Source organism: Rhineura floridana, chromosome 22 (assembly GCF_030035675.1).
Source record: "Rhineura floridana isolate rRhiFlo1 chromosome 22, rRhiFlo1.hap2, whole genome shotgun sequence".
Lineage (NCBI taxonomy): Eukaryota > Metazoa > Chordata > Lepidosauria > Squamata > Rhineuridae > Rhineura > Rhineura floridana.
This window is the reverse complement of record NC_084501.1, coordinates 6,397,658-6,424,162: the sequence shown is the minus strand read 5'-3', so window position 1 is coordinate 6,424,162 and position 26,505 is coordinate 6,397,658. Positions and strand designations below refer to the sequence as shown.

Below are 26,505 nucleotides of genomic sequence, written 5' to 3'. Positions count from 1 at the left end.
GTGAGAGAACTTATACACAGAAAAGATCTTCCCACACGCACTTTCAATCACATGCACATGCAACGTCAGAGTCCCTACTTGTAATTCCACTGCCAAGGTCGGCTGCTGAATGTACTGGACAGTTTCCATGGTGACAATTGCACAATTAGCACGTTGGGACTTTCCGCTTGTGATTTCACAATTCCGTGACCTCCCCAATTGTCTGGGAGTTTCAGCTCACAATTCCAGGACAAGAGACAAGCAAGATGGCAGGCAGAACTAAGATCCTCACCTTGGCACTGGGCAACAGTCTGACCGTACCAGCAACGCAAGATGGGTGGTGATATTTTTTAAGGGCGCGCCAGTGAAAAAGTAGCCACATCCAGTCCAGAAGGTGACATCCCCTTCACTCAGATTGTTCAGCAGTGTTCCGGACCATATTTGTCAAGAATAGCTAACTGTGGTCAAGCTGAAATGGGTCAACCAGAGAGCATTCTGGGAGCCTGTGGTTCCCTAGGACTCCCTACTGGGGGAGATCCGCAGCTCAGTGTCAGACAGGCAACTTGCAACCTTGCAAGAAGATGCCACTGAACCTTAGCTGTTATCCCTTATCGGCTTCCTGAGATCAAAAGTCAGGAAGGGGAGGGGTTGTAGATCAGGACCCCTGGGTGGGGCTGTCTAGACCCCTTATCTTCAAAGGCTTCAAAGGAGTGGATCCCGGCAGGGGCGGAATATGGCTATTTGTCTCCCCGCTCTTTGTTGACCAATAAACTCCATAAAAATGAAGGATGTTCCTTCATTCTTTGTTCCCTATTTCCATCTACCTCGACTTGCCTGAAGTTTGACAGAGAAAAGCCATTTGGGAACCAGGCTATTCTAACAGGATCTATTCTACTGTGAGTATAGGATCTTAGTTTAGAAAGTCCTTTGTTATTTTTCATGCTCTGTACTGAACCTCTCACCTTTGTTATGCCAATGTACCTCGTGTAACCCGTCTGAGGGTGATTCGCTTTAAGGAAACAAACAGCTGCTCTCTCTTTTGTATATACCATTATATTTACTTTTAAATAAACTATCCTTTTATAAATGGTGTGTGTTGGCTTGAAACTAAGGATTCTAAATCTAGTCCTTGATTGCTGAACGTTAATCCCTTTATTAGGTCTCTAAGATCCCTTCTCTCGGAGAAAGGAACCAGGAAGAGTACAGTACTACTGAGTAATTACTCCTGAAGGAGGGAGGGTTTTGCCTGGGAAACAGAGACCCAAAGGAGTTGGGACTGTTCTCAGAAGCAAAGAACCCCCCTTGGGGTGCTGAGGGCAAGGGACCCCAGCAGGACAATTCTTTGACAATATTGGTGTGTGCAAATCTCAGATCGCACACCGCCACGTTGATTGTGGGGCACACCTCTTGCCACGCTGAGTCAGCATCTCAGGGCATTTATTCATTTTTTAATTAAAATATTTTTATCCCATCTTTTTGAGCCAAGGCCCCTCCTGTGGACTGGTTTGCCTGTCCCTTTAAACCATGGCTAAACTAAACCATGGTTTAAAGGTGAATATGCAGTATATATATGCATGCCTCTAAAATCATGGGCAACTTGCTCCTTCCCTGCTTCTGCTGCACTGCCAGGAGCTAAGCCAGGTCAGGGAACCATTTTTCCTCCTGAGGAGTGCATTTCCTTTTGGGCAACCTTCTGAGGGCCACATTCCAGTGCTGGGCAGGGCCAGAGGCAAAGGTAGCTGAAACAATGTATGTAAATTTCACCTCTGTACAACAATAGGCTAGTTTCTATGCATGCTCACACACCCCTCTCTATTCTCCATCCAGGGAGTTCATGCGCAGATGAAAACACTCAAGGGCGCAAAGCAGGGGGTATGCGTGGAGCCAGAAAGAGAGGCTTGGAGGCTGACATTCAACCACCCGGATCTGACGTTTCCTACTCCAGAGCTAAGCCATGGTCTGGCTTCACCCAGGCTCATGGTTTCTTTCTCTCCAAACAAACCACAAGCTGTAACCAAGATTTGTTCTTGGCTTACCCTGTGTGGTTTGTTCTGGGGAAACAAACCATGAGCCCAGTTTCAGACGTAACTCTACGCCAGACCATGGCTTAGCTCAGCGATTCTCAAACGGTGTGCCGGGGCACACTGGTGCACCGCAAGAGGTGGCTAGGTGTGCCGTGAATATTATGAAAGTATATTATTATTACGTTATTTTTATTCATAGTTTAAAATATATTAATATTTTTTTAATCTTGTACACAAAGTGCGCCAGAAATTTTTTATGTTTTACAGTGCACCGCGAACCAAAAAAGTTTGAGAACCGCTGGAATCATTAGCTCCTCGCAGCGCGGCAGCAGAAGGAGGGGAGCAAAGTGGCTGCAGTTTCAGTAGTGCGCACCGTCACGCTGTGTGTTTGCCTTTTAAACCATAGTTTAGTTTAACTTTAAAGTGACAGCCCATTTGCAGAGTAAGAAGGGAGAGAAAACATGTTTGTTACCAGGATCTCCTCTCTTTTCGAAAACATGTCCCTGGCGGTGGGGAATGAGGTGTGTGTCTGCATAAATTTCTGCAGCAGAATGAAACTGCACTGAAGCATCACTTGAGTCCGGGGAAGGAAAAAACGCACACCACAGGAGGAACTGGAACCAGTTACCAAGGGGGGTGGTTAGGCACTCCCTGGCTGGAGTTCAGATAGAGGCTGGACAGCCATCGCTTTAGGGGATGCACGAAATGTGCAATGCAGTTTTATATATATAGGTATAAAATTATGTACAAATTTGTGTACTTTAGGATAAAACTGCAAGATGGATAGAAAAATAATGCAGATTTTCATGATGTGGAAACTGAACAGAGTTATGAATCAACACAGGTGAAACCGATATAGACCAGAAATAGGTCCATCTATTTCTAGTCAGATCTATGTGCTTTGGTTATGCCCATTCCTTGTTGCATATATCTGAGATTGTTTGTCTGTTGCGTTTTATCCCTCGACTGCTTTACCAAGAGCAAACTGCTGGATTTATCTTTTAGGCAGCTGCAAGCCTGCTTTTTCATCAAAGTAGCCTCTCTCATAACACCAGAACTCAGGGAAATCCCATGAAACTGAATGTTGGGAGATTCAGGACAGACAAAAGAAAGGACTTCACACCGTGCATAGTCAAAACTATGGAACTCCCTCCTAGAAGATGCAGTGATGGCCATGACTTTGGATGGCATCATCATCATTTATTACCCACTGCTCACCCAAAGCTCCAAGAGCTAGTTACAACAATTCTAAAATACAATTAGAAACAACCTAAAATCACAAAATATTGTCCTAAAAAATATACGTCTCAGGTGTCAAAAGCCAAGGAAAAGGTGTGTGTCTCCAGCATTCATCTAAAACCATACAGAGAAGTTGCCAGATGCATCTTGGTGGGTAAGGAGTTCCACAACTTCAGGGCCACCACAGATAATGTCCTCTCCTGGGCCACCTCCCCTTGAGCTTCTGAGGGCGGTGGAACTACCAAAAGGGCCCCCTCGGTTGATCTCAACACCCAAGAGGGTCTGTAGGGAAGGAGACGACCTTTCGGATATTTGGGCTTTAAACACTAATGTAAGTACCTTAAATTGGGCCGGGAAATGAACTGGCAACCAATAGAGCTGTTTTAAAACAAGGTTATATGAGATCTAAAAGAAACCACAGCCAGTAATCTGGCTGCCGCAGTTTGGACCAGTTGAAGTTTCCGAGTTGTCTTCAAGAGCAGCCCCATGTAGAGCACATTGCAATAATCCAGTATGGAAGTTACCAGACCATGGAGTATTGTGGCCACGTCATCTCTGTCCAAAAGGGGCTGAAGCTGGCAAAACAGCCAGAGCTGGAAAAAGGCACTCCTAGCCACTGAGGACACCTGAGCTTCCAGTGACAATGTTGGATCCAGGAGTACCCCCAAGGAACAGACCTCCTCCTTCCAGCAAGAGCAACCCCATTCAGAACAGGCGGTCTCCAACTCTGGACACATAACACCTCTATCTTTTCAGCCTCAATTTATTGGCCCACATTCAGCCCATCACCACCTCCAAGCACTGGTCCAGCACCTCAACTGTCTCTCCCAATTCAGATGGATCTGTATACTGATGACACTTCACTCCAAATCTCCTGATAACAGCTCCCAGCAGAGTCATACAGATGCTCAATAATGGCGTCATACAGATGTTAAAAAATCCTTTAAAAGAAGGTTAGAAAATTCATGGAGGAGAAGTTGAAAAGTTAGTAGCCATCATAGGTATGTTCTACCACCAAAGTCGGAGGCAGCTTGTCATTGAATACTAGTTGCTGGGAATCATAGAGAATCATAGAATAGTAGAGTTGGAAGGGACCTATAAGGCCATCAAGTCCAACCCCCTGCTCAATGCAGGAATCCAAATCAAAGCATTCCCGACAGATGGCAGTCCAGCTGCCTCTTGAAGGCCTCCAGTGTCGGAGAGCCCACTACCTCTCTAGGTCATTGGTTCCATTGTCGTATGGCTCTAACAGTTAGGAAGTTTTTCCTGATGTTCAGTCGAAATCTGGCTTCCTGCAACTTGAGCCCATTATTCCGTGTTCTGCACTCTGGGACGATCGAGAAGAGATCTCGGCCCTCCAATATGTGACAACGTTTCATGTACTTGAAGAGTGCTATCATATCTCCCCTCAGTCTTCTCTTCTCCAGGCTAAACATGCCCAGTTCTTTCAGCCTCTCCTCATAGGGCTTTGTTTCCAGTCCCCTGGTCATCCTTGTTGCCCTCATCTGAACCCGTTCCAGTTTGTCTGCATCCTTCTTGAAGTGCGGAGACCAAAACTGGACGCAGTATTCAAGATGAGGCTGAACCAGTGCTGAATCACAAGTGGGGAGAGTTGTTGTTGTGCTCAGGTCCTGCTTGTGGGGTTCCTATATGGGCATCTGGCTGGCCCCTGTGAGAACAGGATGCTGAATTAGATGGGCCATTGACCTGATCCAGCTGTACAGCCTTTCTTATGTTCTTGTGTTAATTTGCTAGAAGAGAGTCCAAATGTACAATGGGGCAATTGCAGCCTTTCATTAATAGTGTTAGAGGAGATGGATGGCAAGTCCCCAAACCTTCCCATACCCTTCAGGGTTACATTCCCCCTAAAGGAACACATTCACACTCTGAGGATGCTCCTTGATCCCTCTTTTTGCCACTGGAGATGGAGGTTGCCTCCATGGTGCACAGCATCTTTTCCCAACTTAGGCTGATGCGCATACCTGGACAGAAATAGTCTAGCCTGTGCTATCCATGGGCGGATAAATTTCAGGCTTGACTACTGTGACGCAGTATATGTGGGGCTGCCCTTGAAGACAGTTCAGAAACTGTCATTAGTCCAAAAAATAGCTCCTACATTACTAACTGGGACTGAGCGTTAGCATCATATTGCACCAGAGATTTGCCAACTGGACTGGCTTCCAGTTTGTTTATGGGCGCAATTCAAAACGCTGGTTCTGACTTTTAAAGGCCCATCACGGTTTAGGACCAGGGCACCTGATGTACCTTCTCTCTCTAAATTTGACTGTCCATTCTCTGTGACACAGATGGGGAACTTTGTTTCCGTCGAGGGCCACATTTCCTCCAGAGTAATCTGCTGGGGCCGCATGCCAGTGGTGCTCAGGGCCAGAGGCAAAAGTGGGGAGCCCCCCCCCTTTCTCCTCTGCCACCAACCTTTTGTCTCTCACACTCTGCCAACCCCTTCTCTCTTTCTCTCTCTTCCCAGCAGGCTGTCAGAGAAGGGGCAGATCGTTCTTGCCAGAGGTCTGATCTGATCACTTGCATAGGGCCTTCCATCACTCCATCTCTTTTGGCTCTTGCACACACACACATTTTCTTCCTCCCAGTCTCCTCCCTCCAGGCTTCTACCACTTGCATGAAGTTTAGTTATCTGTTTATTTATCAGATTTATATCCTGCCCTTCCTCCCACTAGGAATTAGACTGAGGGGCACATGAAACCAGGCTGAAGGCTGCAGGGTCCCCATGCCTGCTCTATCAGAGGCCACCACTGGTCTTGGACCGTAATAAAGATTTTACAATTCTATCAGAGGCCGTTCTCCAGGTCCCCTTGCCATCTGAAGGGCAGAGGGTGGTTTACTGGGGAAATGGCAGCACCCCAATTGTGGAATGCTCTCCGAAGGCAGGCACGCCTGAAGCCTACTCTGCTTTTGCCCCTGCCCTGGGTGAAGATGTGTGTGTGCTTTCAAAAGAAAAAATCCCAGGTGTTTAAATCTGAGTTGTTTTATCTCTGGGGCTTGCTTTTCTGCTGCTGTATTCAACGGTGTCTTTTTTAAATAATTTTTTAATAGCATTTATTGTAATTTTGACTCTGCAAGACACTCTGGACATTCATTAAAGTGTATGTGTTGGAAGCCCTATAATAAGAATGAAAAATAGTATCTGAAGTATTGCCATCTGACCCCCATTATATCGTGGTGTAAGGCTGCAGCTGCCACCTTGGTGTGCAAAGGCAGCCTTCACATGCATAAAGGAACTCTCTTCTCCGTCAGTCCTTGCATATGTTCTAGAGGAAACTGGATCAGTGTCAATGGGACCTGGGGTCAACCCTTGGCTCAAACTCACCCCCAGCCCCAATCAGATCCAGGGGGCTCAGTAACCCAGAACAAAGTGGTGTTTCTGTGTATTCTAACATATGCATAGAATCATAAAACTGGAAGTTATCTCAGAGGTCATCTAGTCCAACCCGCTGCTCAGTGAAGGATCTTGCAATGACAGCATCCCTAAAAGGCAGCCACCCGGCCCCTGGGCTTAAATAGCGTCGGCAAAGGAGAGCCCACCACTTTCTGAGGGTGACTGTTCCACTGTTGAACAACTGATAATGTTTAGCCAAAATCTGCTTCCCTGCAGTTCCCACCTGTTGGCTCTAGTCCTGCCCACTGGAGCAACAAGAGAACAAGCCTGCTCTGGTTTCTGTGCAACAGCCCTCCAGGCTATTTGAAGGCTGTGATCCTGAGGTTTTCAAATGGTGCGAAAAGGTCTAACACTAACAGCTGGTATAGCACAGTGGGGAGGAGAGCCTGGCTGGGAGTCCAGAGTCTGTGAGTTCAAATCCCCGCTCGTGTCTCCTGGGTGTAGCCAGCTAAAGATCACCCCCTAAACAGAGTGGCTCAGGAGTTATGTGCCCTGCCACCCAGGCAGCCGTGGGCAAGCTGCCTAGTCCCAAGGAGCCCAGTTGCCCCCCAGCTGGCCGTTGCAGACAAGGAAGGGCTGGCTTGTGCAGCTGTGGCAAGCTGAGTAGGCCCTAGCCAGCTGGGGAGGACTAGCCTCAGAGGGAGGCAATGGTAAAGCCTCTCTGAAAACAGCTTACCATGAAATCCCTATTCATAGGGTCGCCATAAGTCGGAATCGACTTGAAGGCAGTCCATACACACACACACACACTCACACGAGCTGGTATAAAACAGGCCAGAAACAAGCAAATAGTTGTTTTTCAGAGGAGTTGAATGCAGTTTGAAAGAGGGATTGCTACTTGGGGAAGATATATCTCTATATGTCTACTCATCATCCCATTTTTGCCGCTGATAAACAGGTTTGGCAGGTTTTTGTAAACCTCCCTCCAAACCCTGCAAAACCTGTTTGATCAGAAGTGGCAGTAGGAAGAAAGAAGTGTGCATGTGTGTGCCCACACCACGGCAAGCGAAATCTCTCTCTCAAGCCACCTCCTGTTTTAAAAAGGACTGTTTATCTTCAGGCACAGTGGGTTTTATTTCTATAACGAGAGGCGCCAAGGTTTTGAGCATGTTGGAAAGCTTATACCCTCTGACCAGGATGCCCTTCGGCCTAGTTCTTAATGTATGGCTGAGGGTGGCTATAATCACTTAGCAGCAAAAGAAATGCACTCTGCACACCCTCAGAGGTACTTTGCTTCACTACTGCCATAGCTGAGCACTGTCATGGAAAAGTGGTTTAGGGGTTGAGCACTGACTCAGATTAAGCCCCAGTCACAGAGACTGTCCCTCTGTAGCATGTTAGGGAGGGCTAATGTCTCTGGACAAGAACACACCCACCCTGCGCACTAACCAGTTAACCACTCTATATGAGATTTAGTGAGGTTGGAACACCCCAGGATCAAATTCCTGCTGGGTCATGAAGCTCTCAGCCTAGCCTACCTCACAGGGTTGGTATGAAGATCAAAGTCAGGGAAGAACTTTGTACAGCCATCCTCAGCAACTTTAATTTCCAGGGCAAATTAAAAGCATCACAAATAACAAGAATATAAAATATAATAGCTGCCTTTCTTTTGTCATTCATTCTTACATAAATCCTGTGAAGTAGGCCACTAAGAGTCCCATTTTACAGACTGGAGAAACCAAGACTGAGAAACGTGACCAGACTTTAGGAACACAGCAGCCCTAGTAACTGAGGCATAACAATGCTTTGCTTGGTAAACTCCAAAAACACCAGCTAAAGAACAGAAACCTTCTCCAGTCTCAGAGTAACAAGGCCGCAAATAAGGATACTTGAAGAATTAGATCTTTGCCAATTCCGATATGAACTGACCCGCTCTGCACCCCTCAGATACACATGTAGACCGGAACTTAAGTCATCCAAAGGCCTTTGCCTTCTGCAAACGTTCTGGACACAGTCCTCAACTTTAAACATTATCAAAATCTGTTTATAAATACATATTTTAAATGCCAATTTTTCATGTTGGTTTTAAAAATAAAATAAAATAGCAGATTAATGTGGAAATGATGCAAAACAGGTGAACACGTATGAAAGTGGCAAGGACAAGAAAGAGACAGATTTGCCCAGCCCACGCACCAATCCAGCAAAGGCCTTAATGCAGAGGTGGAGGCCCAGGGGGTGAATGTGGCCCTGCAGGCCGCTCTGCCTGGCCCTTGGTACTTTCCCCAGGCCACAGCCACTCCTCCAGGCTACCCCCCTGGTCACATCTCTCACCGGCCCGCTTTGCATCCTCGAGTGTTTCTCCAAAACCCTCCAATACTGGAGGCATTTAGGAGGCAGCTGGACAGTCGTCTAGCAGAGATGCTTTAGTTTGGATTCCTGCATTGAGCAGGGGTTGGACTTGATGGCCTTATAGGCCCCTTCCAGCTCTACTATTCCATGATTCTATGAGTCTACCTGGCTGGAACGTGTCCTCCAACTCTAATAATGCCTTTTGCTTGTCTGGATGGGGGATAAAGAGAGGTGTGTGATAGACTGTGTGTAGACCTAGGCTATGGTCTGAAGGCACATGAGGCCAGCACTAAGCAGGGTCAGATCTGGTCAGTGCCTGGATGGGAGACAGCCTGGGAAGCATATGTAAGCCACCTTCCGTTTCTATCGTGAAAAGAAAGGCAGGGTATAAATGTAATAAATAAATAAAATAAATAAATAGAAACTAGCTTACTGTACAAAGGTAATGTGCATTCCTTGCTCTGCCCACTTTTGCCTCTGGCCCCACCCACCACTCGCACATGAACCCCAGAAAGTTGCCCAGAAGGGAATAATGTGACCCTCGGGCTTTAAATGGTCCCCAGCCACTGCCTTAATGAGAAGTAACCTCACACAGGATTAGGTGGGTGGGCAGGTGGGTGAGCCCGCCCTCCTGCCCTACCTGAGCCAAGAGGATTCATCAAGGCAGGTGTAAAAGATATTTATGTATGTATGCCACTTTGCAGCATTCCGTCACGCTCAGGGGTGACCAAGAAACAAAGGGCACAGGTTGCCTTCCCAACTTGTGTCTGAGGGCACCCCTTGAACAACTTCCGTTCACTCCTTGACTTGAGGAGTCTGCTGCAGTGAGCAGTCCCTGCAGGCTATGTTTGTCCTCCTCACACACCCTGCCTGGCATAATGGTGGGTATTTTGCTAAGCATAATGACTACAATTTAGGTAACAAATTGCTAGGTACTGGGCCCAAAGCATAAGGAACAGCTCTGCGGGATCAGGCCACAGGCCCATCAAATCCAGCTTCCTGTTTCCCACAGAGGCCAACCAGATGCCCCAAGGGGGAGCCCGCAGGCAGGACGGGGAGGCAAGAGCGCACTCCTCTCATAAGGAGTCTCTCACTGATCCTAACTTAAAACAACCCTGCGAAGTGGGATCCCAATCTGGCTGATGGTGGAATTGAGGCCACACCCACACCACTCCACGTTTTTATTTATTTATTTATTTGATTGATTGATTGATTGATATCCCGCCCTTCCTCCCAGCAGGAGCCCAGGGCGACAAACAGAAATGCTAAAAACACTTTAAATCATCGTAAAAAGACCTTAAAATAAATTAAAACAAAACAACGTTAAAAACATTTTTAAAAAGCTTTGAAAACATCTTTAAAAACAAGAAAAGGGTTAAAACCATATTATTAAAGAAAACATATTAAAAGCAATTCTGACACAGACGTAGACTGGGATAAGGTCTCAACTTAAAAGGTTTGTTGAAAGAGGAAAGTCTTTAAAAGGCACTAAAAAGATAGCAGAGATGGCGCCTGCCTAATATTCAAGGGGAGGGAATTCCACAGTTCCACATTGTTAACAGTCACAGCTTTCCCCAAAGAATCCTGGGAAATGTGGTTCATTAAGAGTGCAGAGAGTTGTAAGGAGACTCCAATTCCCTTCACAGAGCTACAATTTCTGGAGTGGTTTAGCAATCAATCCCTCTTCCCAGGGAACTCTGGGAATTGTAGCTGTGTGAGGGGAATTGGGGACTCCTAACAAGTCTCAGCACCCTTCACAAACTACAGGATTCCCAAGACTCTTTGGGAGATGCCATGACTGTTTAAAGTGGAATAATAAAGGAATAAACATTTGGTGTGAATTGGTCCCAGAGTGGTGTACTGGTTAGTGTGTGACAACCAGGGCTGTGGAGTCGGAGTCGGGAGCAATTTTGGGTGGAATCGGAGTCAGTAGAAATGTAGCAACTCCGACTCCTTCATAAATGGCAAATGTATATTAACTAGTAATAACAAATTTACTGTAGTAAAATGGTAGCACAAGGCATTCCATCACCACCACGTGAATCCAGAGCTTGGAAAAGTAAAAGTTACTTTTTTAAACTACAACTCCCATCAGCCCCAGGGATTGGGCTCGTGGGAGTTGTAGTTCAAAAAAGTAACTTTTCCAAGCTCTGGATTCACGTGGTGGTGATGGAATGCCTTGTGCTACCATTTTACTACAGTAAATTTGTTATTACTAGTTAATATACAATTGCCATTTATGAAGGAGTCGGAGTCGGACAGTAGAAAAATAGAGGAGTCGGAGTCGAAGGTCTGGCGTACCGACTCCACAGCCCTGGTGACAACAGCCACATCCACACCATAAAGCATGATGGTGCCATTTTAAACAGTCATGACTTCCTCCCAAACAATCCTGGGAACTGTAGTTTGTTGAGGGTGCTGAAAGACGTTAGGAGGTGTTGGGTCCCCAGATGTTGCTGGACTACAATTCCCATCATCCCTGACCATTGGCCATGCTGGCTGGGGCTGATGGGAGTTGTAGTCCAACAACATCTGGGGACCCAAAAGTTGGGAAAAGCTGTGTTAGTCTATTGATTCCCTCACAGATTTCCCTGGGAAGAGGGATGGACTGTTAAACCACTTTGAAACAGGAACCCTCCCACCAGCCCTCTGCCTGAAAAGATGTGACATCTAGCAGGGAAGGAGGATGTCCTTCTGAACATGTGCAGAATGCCCTTCAATCGCCACAAGAGAGACGCTAGCCACCTGCCTATCTGGGATAAGGAGGCCTGGGTTTCTATCCCAGAAAGACTTGCTCTCCAACGGATCAAAGCAAGCATTACTTAGGGCAAGGAATGTAATGGTATGGTATAGCTCCCCTCCCCCCAACAGGAGCTGGTTTCCCCTTCCCAAATCTGTGGCTGGCAGGCAAGAGGAAAAGGCTCCAGATCTTCAAGCCCTTGTTTGCATGGAAAGAAAAACATTTATCTCGCCCTCGCAAGAGGAAACAGCACATAGAGCAAGTTTCTGGTCTGAGAGAGAGAGAGAAGGCGTCACTTCCTTCTGGCCCTGGGTCACTAAGGTCACCCTCACTTGCCGTCTAGTGGCAACCCTCCTGGAGCAGAATAACAGAGGGGGTGGCAGGTAGAGTTCCATTTCCAAAACAGGACATTCTGGCTCTCAGGCCGGCCTCCGCCTTAGGAGCCCTTTCAAAGCAATCCCAAATAGTGATAGTGGGAAGGAAAAAAAGACTGTGTTTCCTCAGTGGGGAAGGGACAGCGCTCTGGATATGCTCAGAAACACATTGCTTCTCATGTTCCAGAACCAAAGAGAGGTTTCAGGCCTCCTCCCAGCTTAAAATCTGCATCTGTGTTGGAATTGCTTTTTAATATGTTCTTAAATCTTTTTTAAAAAAATGTTTTTAATCTTAGATGATGTTTCGAACGCTTTTAAAAAATGTTTTTAAAGATGTTTTGCTTTAATGTGTTTTAAGGTTTGTTTTGATGATGTTTTAAAGTTTTTAGTGCTTTTGTTTGCTGCCTGCTGGGAGGAAGGGCAGGATATAAATCAAATAATAAATAAATAAATAAAATAAAAGAAGCCTCCTATCCAGTGGCTTTCTCACCACCAGACAGCATATCTGGAAGGGCAATAGCTCAGCGGCAGAGCAGAAGGTGCCCCGTTCAATCCCCAGTGGCATCTCCAGGTAGGGCTGGGAATATCCCCTGCTGAAACCCTGGAGAGACACTGCCAGTCAGCGTCGACAATGCTGAGTTAAGTCAGTGGTTCCCAAACTTTTTTTTGACCCACGGACCTCTTGAAACCTGCTCAGGGTCTTGGTGGACCACTTAATGATTTTCTCTGGCTGTTGCAGCCATTGTAACGCACTGTGCTAGAAGCTGTATGATTTTTAATTGTATTTTAATTGAATACCATAGAATGCAAATTGTAACCCAATAAAATACGATATAAGAAATAAAAAAAGCGATGATAACACAATTACAAATCAATATGAATACTGAATACAGACATGCTGCAGACCACCTAAATGAAGCTTGCGGACCAGCGGTGGTCCACGGACCTCAGTTTGGGAACCCCTGAGTTTGTTGGACCAATGGTCTCACTCGATAGATGACAGCTTCCTATGTTCTTTATGAACGGCTTCTTTGCTGCTGGTTGCCTTGAGGGCGCTGCTTGAACCCTGTAAGCCTGTTCCAGAAGTCACACTTTCTGCACCAGGGTCTTTCCCTGTAACCCCAGACAGACAGGGATCGGTCCTGTTGGTGAAAGGAAGGCTCTGTGTGGGTCACTGTCCTCTGGGGACAGAATCCCTACTGGGGAGTTCTCCTCCCATTGACATGAGCGTGAGCGGCACAAGAGCACCACCAATTTCTCTTGTGAAACATTCATTTCAGAGGAGAAAACACAGGAGAAAACTCCCTACTGGTTCATACTGTTACTTGAGACATCTATTAGCAAGGCTTCAGGCAGGGACAGGGAACTTTTTTCCCTCCTGAGGGCCGCATTCCTTCATGGGCAATATTCTGGAGGGGGTGATGTGTTAGTGGTGGGCGGGGCCAGAGGCAAACGTGGACAGAGAAATGCACATGATTCTTCTACATTCTAGCCACATAAAAGACAGAGGTTGCTACAAATCCCACACACACACATAGCCCTGTCCTCCACCCAGGCAAGCGATAGGCATCATCACAGCTTGAGGACAGTCAAACCACACAAAAGCTCTCAAATAGGGTGCAGAGCATGGCCAGTGAGGAGTATGGCCTTGGGTGAGACTGAAGGGCCAGAGAAAGAGTAGTTGTCCCCGGAACTCGATGCTCCCTGTCCCTGGCTTGAGGTAGCATAGTTTTCTTAAGCATCCCACTAAAACCTGGGACCAAAGCATCTCAGGAATTGCCTCCTCCCATATGACCTTTGATCAGCTGCTGAAGCTCTCCTTCTTGTGGTCTCCTCCCACCACCAAACTCCCTGGAAGAAGTTTGGTTGGCCGGGAGAAGAGACAGGGCCTTTTCCATTGTGGCACCCAGATGGCAAAATACTCTCCCAAGCTACATTCACATTATACATTTATCCCACTATTATTCCACTTTAAACAGTCATAGCTTCCCCCAAAGAATCCTGGGAAGTGTAGTTTGTGAAGGGTGCTCAGAGTGGTTAGAAGACCCTAATTCCTATCACTGCGCCATAAATTTCAGAGTAGTTTAACAGTCACTCCCTCTTCCCAGGGAACTCTGGGAATTGTAGCTCTATGAGGGGAAATAGGGGTCTCCTAACAACTCTCAGAACTTTTCACAAACGACCCTTCCCAGGATTCCTTGGGGGAAAGCATGACTGTTTAAAGTGGAATAATAATGGAATAAATGTATGGCGTGAAGGTGGTCCCAGAGATGTCTGGCTCCTCAATGCCTGTTTCACAGCAGGCATTTAAAACACAAAAACAAAACAGTATGATTTCAGCAGGATCTTCCAAATTAATTTTCCTGTTTTATTCTTATTTTTGCAATTCTGTGGTTCATTGTGATTGCTGTCAGTTTATAATTCGATTACATTACGTCTCGTTTTATGTTCCCACTGTTTGATCTTAAGCCATCTCAAGTGGGCATTTTTGTTTGAAAGACAGGATACACATTTTCGGCACAAATGAACCATTGGTCTATAAAATGTAGAATATGTTATGGCAAAATATATGCAATTATGTGAAATTCCACTGCTACTCACTGTTGTTGGATTTCAGGTCACGATGGATGACGGGCACAATGGCTTCACAGTGCAGGTACTGCATCCCCTGAGCGATTTGCACGGCCCAGTTGATGAGGATGTGAGGTGGGATCCTGCGTCCTGCTAGCATCCGGCTGAGTGGGCCCCCAGCGGCATATTCCATCACCAAACACAAATTGGGCTCCCGCAGACAGACGGCCTTGAGGACGATGATGTTGGGGTGCCGCAGCATGGCAAAGAGGCGCGCCTCTTGCTGCACCCGCTCCGCCGTGGTGCTGATGTCCTCATCTGGATCCTGACGGGCTGCCTTGACAGCCACCAACTCCCCCCTCCAGCTGCCACGGTAGACCTTTCCAAAGCCGCCGACCCCAATCACTTCCTGTAGCCTCAGGTCGCGGAAGTCAGCCTCAGGAGGGCCGTCAGGGCCTGAGTAGCCCCCCGTCTTGGGCAATACGTAATTGGAAGGGAAGATGCCCACTTGGTCATTCACCTTGCCAGCCCACCAGCCTTCATCCCCGGAGATAGCTGCGTCCCACGAAAGTACCTCCACCAAGTCGCCTTTGCGCAGGGTGAGTTCATCGCTGCTGGCAGCCTCATAGTCAAACAAGGCCGTCCAGACCGCGTTGGCGTAGGCGGTGGTGCCCCCACCCCGTGACCCTGACCCCCAGGCCATGAGCGGCCCCTTCCGGAACACGCTTTTCAGGGGCTCCATGGGGTCCTCTGGGCCTCATTGGTGCAGGACCCAACACATCTAAGTCACTAGCATCGCCTTCCTTGCAACTTTGGGTTCCGTCTGATAGGATGGTGACCATCCAGGGACCCCGAGGGACGTTTGGCAGGGAAGTGGGGCCAGCACTTCTGTCTCCCAAAGCCCCTTCCTGTCAGGATCCACTCCTTTTACCAGTCAGGGGAACAAGGACTCTCCATGGCCTCCACCAGCAGAGGAAGGCAGTCCGCCCCGTCTAGTCTCTCCCACAGAGAACAAGGGGCCGCTCCCTACAGCTGATTTCCTCCCAAGCGGGAGGGGAACTAACGATGGTGGCCCCCTCGAACCCGCCAAGGCGATCTGAAGGACGGAATCCTGCTCCCCAGCCCCCAAGCGATCCCTCTGGAGTCTTGCCTGTTCTTCTCCAAAACCAGCCCGAGGGGCTCCAAGAGCGGATCTGCGCCCGCGACCAGCTTCCTTATCCAGTCCAGTCCCGTCCGGTCCCTCCCCTCGAAGTTTCCTGGCGAAGCAGCGTCCGGCTTCGTGGAAAGCGCTCGCTCGCCCAGTTCAAACTCCGGCGCCGGGATGGACGGACAGACGGCAGGCAGGCAGGACCCCGGTCTAGGAAGGAACCCGTCGAGTCGAGAAGGGAGCCCCGATGGTGCGCCTGCCCCGGCTTTGTACTTTCGCTCCGTCCCAGAAGTGCCGGACGGAGCGAGGCGGGGAAGGCAGGGCAGGGGAGGGGTTGGCAGGGCAGGGGAGGGGTTGGCAGGGCAGGGGAGGGGTTTGAATTCCTCTGCCTGCCCCGTGGGAGGCGGCTCTCTCTCTCTCCCTCTCTCGCCTGGGAGGAACAAAAGGCAAGGGTGCTTTCCAGCCAAGGGTCAGCCACTGGACGTATTTTCCTTGCGGGGGACTCATAGTTTCAGAAGCCAGGCGAGGCGATACAAACCCATTGTCTTCCCGCTGCAGGCGAACAGTTTTACGTGGTTGTAAAAGGGGACGCATGGAAGCTTTGGAGTCCCACAGCACTCCGCTCTCGGCAAAGAGTTCTGTGGAAGTCGAAACTCCGCGTCCTCCAACAGCTCGCGCCGGTCAAAGGGAAGATTCTAACGACGCGGAACCTCCTTTGGGACCAGGTCAACAACTACCGGCTCCCGAAGGAAATATAGAAAAGGAAGGGCATTGTGGGAGCGTGCGCGCTAGGGTTTTTTGGGGGGGTGGGGGGGTGAAGGGAACGCTGAGGAACCACAAGGGATGAAGGATTAGAATGGGCAACCTGTGGGCCTCCGGATGTTATTGGACTACAGTTCCCATCGTCACTGGTTGGGGCTGATAGGAGTTGGAGTCCTCCATCAATATACGGAAAGCCAGAGGTTACTCATCCCTTGTTTAGGGCTACCAGGTTGCGGCTTCCCAACAGGCTTCAAATAAATAAATAAGATTTCTAAATAATTGGATATATCTCTAAATAGTTTCTAAATACTTTGTTTGTGAAGGTGCAAATAATTTACAGACAGATTCAGACCTGCAAGCTTACAATCCAGTGCACTGAAAGGCATAAGGCAGGTGTGGGGGAACCTTTATTTGTTTATTATTTGCTTTATATCCCTCCCTTTCTCCCAGCAGGAGCCCTTTTGGCCCTCCGGATGTTGCAGAATGACAACTACCATCAGCCCCAGCAAGCATGCTCAATGGTCAGGGACGATGGGAGTTGTAGTTCAGCAATATCTGGAAGCCAAAGGTTCCCCATGCCTGGCATAGGGGTAATCTGTGTATCTAGGCCTGGAACTTATTTAAAATAATAATTGATGATTACTCAGGGTGGGAGAAATAATATTTGTGAACCTCTAAGGCTGCAGAGTATAATGCAGAGTAGCTTGGGGGAAGGGCCATAGCTCAGTGGCAGAGCATCTGCTCCAACAGGTTCAATCCCCAACAGCATCTCCAAGTAGGGCTGAGAAAGGCTCCCTGCCTGAAACCCTTGAGAGCCGCTGCCAGTCAGTGTAGACAGTACTTAGCTAGATGGATGAATGGTCTGACTTCCTATGTGCCTATGTAGTGAAGATCTGCTCCTCACAGACACAAACTATTTTGCCTTGGTAATGATTCTAGAGAACAAAGAGTCCTGTGTAACAGGGAAGCCTGTGCATTTGCTATTTCTCATTCTCTGAAACCAAGCCAGCAGTAACTTTTCCCTGTCCCCTTCTCTGTTTGTAGAGAACTATCTGGGCTCCCAGGCGTTTGGGGGCAAAGCATCTGGGTCAAAGTTTCCAGCAGGATTATGTTTCCTTGGCCCACGTTTTTCTGATAGCTTTTGGGAAATAGCACAGAGCTCCCAGTGGGTCTTGGACCTATGGCCTTGGGAGCATCCGTGGGGATATTCATGAAGGAGGGACTTATGGGAAGATGAGCTATCTCTGCTCTTCCGGTTTCATCCACACACAGGAAAGAAGGAAGCAGGTCATGTGACTGATTTCCTGCATGTAAATGCCTGGGCCGGGAATTGTTCTTTGGCAAATTCAGGGTTAAGCTTTGCCCCTCTTTACATTGCTCCCCCCCCCTCCTCAGACCAAGCCAAGACTTTTACAAGATCCCAGTGTGATTCAGCCCCACATTTCTGGGAAGGAGGGAAGGTATTTGCACATTTTTATTTGTAACTGCTGGCTGATCCTTGATATCTCCAAGCTGATGCCAGCCTCCACCAGCATGGAATTGGGGGCAGCGGAAGGTGGCATTCTGAAGTTCCCTCCCTCTCCATTTTATCCTCACAACAGCCCTATGAGGTAGGTTAGGCTGAGAGACAGTGACTATCCTAGTGTGCTTCATGGCTGAGTGGGGATTTGAACCCTGGTCTTCCAGGTCCTAGTCTAACACTCTAACCGCTACACCATGCTGGCTCTTGCTATTTAATATTTAAGTTTTTTAATATGCAGGCATCTTCATAGTGCAAAGAGGGAATCTCATCCTTGAGGTCCAGTTTTAGCTGAGGAAATTCTTTCCAGCCTAGTAAGTCTGATAGCTGGCCAGCCATTTGTGGCAAATAAATGTTTTTGTGTTGGGATTATCTTTGGCAAGGTAAATTGTCCTCATTGAGAAGGCAACCTCTTCCTCTCCAAATTCCCACAATCTACTGGAATTGCAAGGAGATCATACAGTGCCATTTTTATAATCCCATATCTCATGAAATATGACACACAGACAAGTGAATAAGGTGTGTCACACAGCCCATGTTTTCAAGGTAGAAGGAAATAGTCTGGTATGTTATTGTGATTTATTACTATCTCTTTGAGATTCAGCAGACAGGTACATGTTTTTTTTATGAATACAATGCAGACACATTAAAGGGGGAAAAAGACACTGAAGTTTACTAAACATACATCATTAGGAACCAGTTATTCCAGGATCAATAAAACCTTCAATTTAAGTGACGAGTTAAGACACATATTTTATGCATGCAACAAAAAGCATGGAAATTGTGACTTTAGGTGTCTGGGCTTAACTTCCACACGATGGAAGCAGAAAACATTCATACAAATATAAGAAGAGCCTGTTGGATCAGGCCAGTGGCCCATCTAGTCCAGCATCCAGTCCTGATAGTGGACGACCAGATGCCCATTATGGGAAGCCCTCAAGCAGGACCTGAGCACAAGAGCACTCTCCCATCCCGCTGTTTCCAGCAATTGGTATTCAGAAGCGTACTACTTCCAGCTGTGGACAAAACCTCATATATTGTGCTCCCTTACAACTTAGCCTCCAAGTGTCTTCCTCCTCAACCTTCAGCCCTAAACAATCTCCTGAAGGTTGAGGGAACAAAGCGACCCAAGCCAGATTCATTCATTCATTGACGATCACTCGTGGCTGAGTAAGATTGTCTTCCAGGTACTGCCAGTCAGTTAAAGTCATGGTAGCTTCTCTTTCCCTCTCAGTCTCTCTAACACACATGTACATAAATGCATTCAGTATTCACAGAAACACCATGTCCTAACATGCACAGCAAGATATAGCATCATGTCACATGCAAACACAAGGCAACATATATGATATTGTCATGGTTTATTTATACACCACTTTTTGGTCCAAACGCCCCCAAAGGGGTGAACAACATACATATCAGTGCAAAAGAAATATACAATAAAAGAATAATGTACACAATCAATCAAAACAACATGAGTATGAGTAATATGCCATAGCCAAACCCCACAGACACAAACATAACGTACACTATCACCTATTTATTTGACAACATATGTCTTTATTATTGTAATGAAATGTAAGTGGTTTGCAAAAAATATTTTTTAAAATTATCATGCAGCAACAAGACATGCGCAAACATGCACAAGCAGCAGCACATCACGCGTGAACTCTGGATTCTTGCTTTGGGTGTGAAAGGTCCTGAGTTCAATTCCCAGACAAGCCCATGCACTGTGGGGGAAAAGTGACTTCACCTTAAGCCAGGCGTGGGGAATATTGGCCCTTAAGATGTTGCTGAAGTATATCTCCCATCAGCCATAGCAAACATAGCTGATGGCCAGGGATGATGGGAGTTGTATTTCAGCAACATCTGACATAGAGCTTGGAAAGTTACTTTTTTGAACTACAACTCCCATCAGCCCAATCCAGTGGCTATGTTGGCTGGGGCTGATGGGAGTTGTAGTTCAAAAAAGTAACATTTCCAAGCTCTGACAGGCCAAAGGTTCCCCACACCTGCCTTAAGGGGAAGAACAGTGGTCAGTGGTAGAGCACAACGCTTTGCATGAAAAAGGTCCCAGGTTTAATTCACAACACCGCCAGGTATGGCTGGGAAAGCCTCCCTGTCTGAGGTCCTGGGGAGCCACTGCCTATCAGTGTAGATCAGGGCTAGACTACAACTCAAGTGGTTAGTAAGCAAGCCCCACAACAACTCCCTTGGAAGGTGAACATATATCTCTAGTGGGCAGATCCACACTATACCTATAAAGCACACGACTTCTGAGAACTGGTTTTCCCTTCCCAGAGCTTCAAATTATAAGGTTGGAAAAGGCTCAGAAGAGGGCAACCAGAATGATCAAGGGGATGGAGCGACTCCCTTATGAGGAAAGGTTGCAGCATTTGGGGCTTTTTAGTTTAGAGAAAAGGCGGGTCAGAGGAGACATGATAGAAGTGTATAAAATTATGCATGGCATTGAGACAGAGGATAGAGAAAAGTTTTTCTCCCTCTCATAATACTAGAACTCGTGGACATTCAAAGAAGCTGAATGTTGGAAGATTCAGGACAGACAAAAGGAAGTACTTCTTTACTCAGCGCATAGTTAAACTATGGAATTTGCTCCCACAAGATGCAGTAATGACCACCAGTTTGGATGGCTTTAAAAGAAGATTAGACAAATTCATGGAGGACAGGGTTATCAATGGCTACTAGCCGTGATGGCTGTGCTCTGCCACCCTAGTCAGAGGCAGCATGCTTCTGAAAACCAGTTGCTGGAAGCCTCAGGAGGGGAGAGTGTTCTTGCACTCGGGTCCTGCTTGCGGGCTTCCCCCAGGCACCTGGTTGGCCACTGTGAGAACAGGATGCTGGACTAGATGGGCCACTGGCCTGATCCAGCAGGCTCTTCTTATGTTCTTAAATTCCCAGCTTCCTTTACAAACTACCGTTCCCATGATGTTTTGGGGGAAGTAATGTGCTTTAAATGTCAGTGTTGCAGGGATCAGAGGCTCCAGGTGAGACAGAAGTGGCTTGCTTAATGCCACTTGGGCAGTTCATGCTCGAGCAGAGATTTGAGCCAGGAATGCCTCACTCATGATCTTTACAGCTTTCAATACTAGACTGCTTTAAGGATACATTTCTTAACATTACACAGGTCCATCTTGAAATTAGCGCCTGTACATTTCCTCACATTGACCTCACAAAAGCATAAAAATAGCTCTGCTGGATTAGAGCAAAGGTCCATCTAGTCCAACATCCTGTTTTCATGGTGGTCAACCGGATGCCTATGGGAAGCCCACAAGCAGGACTTGCCTGCAACAGCAGGCACTCCACATGTGATTCTTAGCAAAGGTGGGAAGTAGAATATGGCCATTGTGGCTAGTAGACTTGCTACTGCGGCTTTCCTCAGCCCTCCCCCACTTCTTTTGCCACTGTCAGACTTACTTTGTAAGCCACTTGCAGGCAGAGACCCATTGTTTTTCAGAGCTGGTGTAGCATAATGGCTAATAGCCTTAAGATATGAAACAGGAAGTTGCTGTTCAAATCTGGGTTTAGTCATGAACTTTCTGTCTAGGAGGCTGTAAGCAAACCACTGACTCTCGGCCACTTTCCCTGCCTCCTCTCCCTCCTACAAATATGGAGCGAATAAGACCGGTCTATTTTACAGGGTTGTTATAAGGATGGCTGACCGTGCATGTCTTCTCAAAAGTAAGTCCCATTGTGTTCAGTAGGACATACTCCCTAGTAAATGACTGCAGGATTGCAATCTGAGATTACTGACAATTTTACAAAGTTATTATTTTTTCTAATACTGATTCATAGTATTTACTTATTTATTAAATTTATATCCTGGCTTTCCTCAAAGAAAGAGGCCATAGAATTGAATAAAGATGCCAACCCGGCCTGCATTGGCTACTGGTCTGCTTCTGGGCATAATTGAAATTGTTAGTTTTAAACTATAAAGCTCTGAAAGGCTGAAGACTTGGGTAGCTCTGGCGTGAACCTGTTTAGCCATTAAAATGGTCCTTGAAGACACACACACACATGGCTGTGGAGTCAGAGCTGTGGAGTCAGAAGCAATTTTGGGTGGAGTCGGAGTCGGTAGAAATGTACCGACTCCAGCTTCAAAATAAATTTTGATTGACAAATTTTTTAAAATATAAATTCAAAATGTCAAAGAAGCTTCCCATGAAGTCAGCTGTAGTTGAGCATTTCACCATAACTCAGGATGGAAAACATTTTGTGTGTCAGTGTATGACACAGGACCCAGATGAAGACAAATGCTGTGATGCCAAGATCAGCGCGTATTCAGGCCGCGATAAAAATGCTCCTACGAGAGCTTCCAATTTAAAAAGACATTTACAGCGCTTTCCAGGGCTGTGGAGTTGGAAGCAATTTTGGGTGGAGTCGGAGTCGGACAGTAGAAAAATAGAGGAGTCGGAGTCGAAGGTTTGGCATACCGACTCCACAGCCCTGCACACACACCCCGTCTTGAAATTAGGGCTAGTGGCAAAAAACAATAGCTTCTGGCCCCTCTTTTGTGCAACTCCCTTCCCAGAGAGATTCACAAGACAGTCTTTTTATTCTTTTTTCAGCACCAGGTGAAATCTGTCTTTATTTGATCACTTCTTTTATGTTGACTTTGCCTTTTGTGTTGTGTGTTGGATTTATCATCTGTGGTGGCTGCAATTTGTTATCATCACTTTAGGGGATTTACAGTACTTATTGTATTTTATACCTTATTTATTTATTTTTATTTTATTCCACTTACATACCACCCTTCGTCAAGAGACCCCAGGGTGGTTTATAACACAGAACGGAAAAAACAATATATATCAATAATGTCAGGGGTAGCTAACCTGTGGCTCTTCAGATATTGTTGGGACTACCAATAGTGGGGTGTAGTGGTCAGAGTGATGGACTTGGACCTGGGAGACCAGGATTCAAATCCCCGTTTGGCCATGAGCCTCACTGGGTGACCTTGGACCTAGAGTCCCTGTCTTTCAGCCTAACCTACCTCACAGAGTTGTGACGATAAAATCAGGAGGTGGAGAGCCATGTTTAAAGGCCACCTGGAGGAAAGGTGGGATATAAACGGAGCAAATAAATAAAATAAACTCTGACCTTTCCTGATTCTTCTTGGCTGGACTGATGGGGACTGGGGAGGGTGGGAGGCCTTATGCCTCTGGGATAGCCAAGGCCAATATGCGGGAAATAAAATTCTTGCAATGGTGACACTGGGTGACAGTGACTATTTTGTAATTTAGTGTATTCTGCGCTACTGATTTTAAATTGCTTTGGGTTTATTTGATAAAGAAAAGTGGCGTGATAATGCATATCAATATAATCGGCAACAGGCTATGCATGCGCACACAACCTGCTCCCACGCTTCTCTGATACGCTTTGAAACATTCAAAAAGGAGGAATTGGGATAGGCGTAGATAGAGGTTTAATTCTCAGTGGGAGACAGGACTGTTTCTCATCTTGAGTAGGCCAATCGGAAAGAAGATGGTCACCTACAGTTCCGCCTTAAAACAACAACAACAAAACAGCAACCCGGAAATGGGCGCGTGCGCATTGGTCCTCAAGTGTTTCCCCTTCGGCTGAATGTCCGCCCTCTCCCCCGATCCCACTCGCCCGTGTTGCCAGCACGCATGCGTATTTGCCGCTTTCCATCTCCGCCGTTGAAAATATTAAGCGTTTGCGCCTAAGGCACAAGCTTATCTCACTGATAGAGATATAAAAAATTTAGAAGGGACGATCTCGTTTCTGGATAGGTCACTTCCAGGTTCCCCTTGAAAAGGCTTTTCAAATTATTTTCACCTGCAGAGTAGTTCATTCTGAATATTGTAGGATGGAGGGGGGGTGTTCCAGGTTGAGACAGTGGTTTACACAACATCCCTGTAATGTAGTGCAGTGGTATTATACACATGCTGCAGTTGGGGATTGGGCTGAGTCAGGGAGAGTATTTTCCAATAGCCCTGTAGTGTTGACCTGTGCTACATGCCACGTGTCCTACTATACGGAGGAGAGTCCTTTATTTGAAGGACTGTCCAGTTCAAGTCTGGTTTAAAGATACAGAACTGAAAGAAGGGGGAGCAGGAAGGGCCTTGAGGTTGCCCCTCCACAGTTAACACTTGGGCAGGCGAGTGAGCAGGCACACAGGTCGCCTGGTCACAGTCTCCTTCCCCACTAGGGTGAAATGTATTATGCTTCTATTAAACATTACAGCAATCATTTCTAAATTTGCATCTATAAATTAATAATGCATTTGTGTCTGTGTCCTCATGTTTGGTTAAGACTGGAGACCTTGTGTCCTGCCAGATGTTGCCAGATTCCAACCCCCATTATCTCTGATCACTGCCCCACGTGGCTGGGCTTGATGGCAGTTGGAGTCCGCGACATCTGGCCGGCCACAGGCTCCCCATCCCTGTGTTTGGTGACGGGTCAGTGACCACACTATCCAGTGCTGCAATCCTCACGCAGCAGATCGAGCTTTAGTCTGAAATAGTAATGTACAACCACCTTGCTGTATAGTCCATTCCAGTGTTGGTATTTTTAAAATTAGCTTTGAGAATTATGACTGCAGTCCTATTGCCACTTACTTGGGAGTAAGCCCAGTTGAACCTAGTGGAACTTACTTTAGAGTAGACATGTAACAGATCGTACTATTAGTTGCAGACTGAGGGAGATGAACTAAGACAGGCCTTTTAAGAAAGCCCAGCGACGTGGTTTGGTTTATACTGAAGGTCACAGGTAGGGTTGAGGTTGGTTTGGATGACTCACACGCAAGGCACCCCTATCTTTGCTTTTGGAAGAAGACTTTTGCAGCAAAATCTGGTGGGTTTTTTGTATTGCAGTGTATGGACAGGTCTCAACAGCTGCCCAGGGAAGGACAGGAATATATCCCTCTCCACTCTTCCTATCTCTGCGATCCCGTCAGGAGGAACACACGCACTTTCGCTTGACCCTTCACATTTACTTCCTGTGCGCAAGGAGGAACAGGAGATGATGGCGCATGCGCGGTGCCGTGGCTGCTCCTGCTGCTTCTCGGGCTGCTCTTCCGGCCTCTCCAGTCCCCGACTAGGCTGAGGCGCCAGGAGCCCCTCTCTGCTCAGGCCAACTAGGGCTGACCTTTGACCCCGGAAGTGAACAAGACTCTTAAGTCCCTTGACCTTTTTTGGGGGGGGGTCGTTTCCCAGTTTAATTTTGCTCCAAACTTCCTCAAGCGTCCCCCAGTAATTTGGGGCTGCCTCTCCCACTCATCTCTTACCTGTGCCTGCACCTCCAGTTAGCACCCCCAGGAACACTTCTGGTGCAGGACTCCCATTGGCTAGCTTGGTTTTGAGGTCCCCTCCCGCATTGCTGGTTAGTGTTTTGGGGGTGCTGCTGCCATACCTTGTGGCATTAGTCCCACTCCAGCCCCTCTGCAGATCCACCCGGGTATCCAGACCCTGAGTATGGTGGTACCCCATCTCTTGAAGCCAAAATGGCATGAGCGGAGGGAGACCTAGTGGACAAAGAGGAGGGGGTGGTTGCTCAGAGTGGGAAGGTCAATAGCTGTGTGGCAAATCTACTTTGCTGAATGGGGAACATAGTCCTGTAGTTAATCTCCCCTCCCTCCTCCATTCCTATAGAAAAGGGTTTTGTGGGCAGCTACAGCTAGGACCCATCAAGGGGAGAAGAGGGTTCAGGATTCCCCAGGCCTTGTGGATCATGGGCCTGAAGCTGCCTTGATGAAGGAACTTGTGAGTGCCAGCTGGGCAGTGGTGTTCCCTGAGGAGGAGGACGACGAGGAAGAGGAAGAGGCGGCCCCACCGTGGACATGGGGTCGCAGGTCCTGCAGATCCTACGCCAGGGCGTCTGGGCCTCGCTGACCGGTGGCTGGTTCTTTGACCCACACCAGAGTACCTTCTCCAATTGCTTCCACCTCTATACCTGGATCTTCCTGCTCACCTTCCCTTTCCTGCTGTACATGGTGAGTCTGGGACCAGTGGGCTGGGGGGAAGTGTGTGTATGTTGGTGTCAAATTTGGTAGTAGTGTTCAGTGCGCAAAGGGCTGTATAGCATGTGCCATCTTCCTTGCTGCTGCTGCTTGCAGTGGAAAAGCTTATCCTTCTCATTTATTCACCCATTTCTTCATCCTCCTTCAAGATGCACAAAAAAAGTGTATTACGTCAATGAGAATGTTGGAAGCTCTTAAAATTTCAGCTTCTCGCCTAAATTAATCTCAGTGGCAGCTTCCCATTTTCCCTCATAGCCTGAGTCTCTCCATTAAGATTGTGTTGTCTTTGCAAAGTGAGATGTCAAATGAGAAGCTGGAACAGAGATAATAATTGCAGGTTGAATTTCAAGGCAAGCAGGCAGACAAGGTCTGAGGTGAGAGAATTGAATGCCTGACTGAATGGGTAACTTGACTTCCTGAGAACACGAGGTGGAACATTCCCCACTATCCAGC

At 47.3% G+C, this 26,505-nt stretch overlaps 2 protein-coding genes across 5 annotated transcripts in view; one reads left to right on the top strand and one right to left on the bottom strand.

Annotated features, from left to right (window-relative positions):
- MAP3K11 (mitogen-activated protein kinase kinase kinase 11) overlaps window positions 1-16,518 on the bottom strand; it is a 64,804-nt gene extending 48,286 nt beyond the window's left edge. Inside the window, exon 1 of the mRNA XM_061606216.1 lies at window positions 14,659-16,518. Coding sequence (XP_061462200.1) covers window positions 14,659-15,370 — 712 coding nt within the window. The 5' untranslated portion in view covers window positions 15,371-16,518. The remainder of the gene's footprint in view (window positions 1-14,658) is intronic.
- Window positions 16,519-24,966: 8,448 nt separating this feature from the next.
- The window catches only part of PCNX3 (pecanex 3), a 75,293-nt gene continuing 73,754 nt past the window's right edge, over window positions 24,967-26,505 (top strand). For 3 of the 4 annotated variants that reach the window (XM_061606648.1, XM_061606652.1, XM_061606650.1), the window contains exon 1: window positions 24,967-26,025. In XM_061606648.1, the coding sequence (XP_061462632.1) occupies window positions 25,873-26,025 (153 nt within the window). In that variant the 5' untranslated portion in view covers window positions 24,967-25,872. The remainder of the gene's footprint in view (window positions 26,026-26,505) is intronic. The other variant, XM_061606649.1, reaches the window with a different exon arrangement.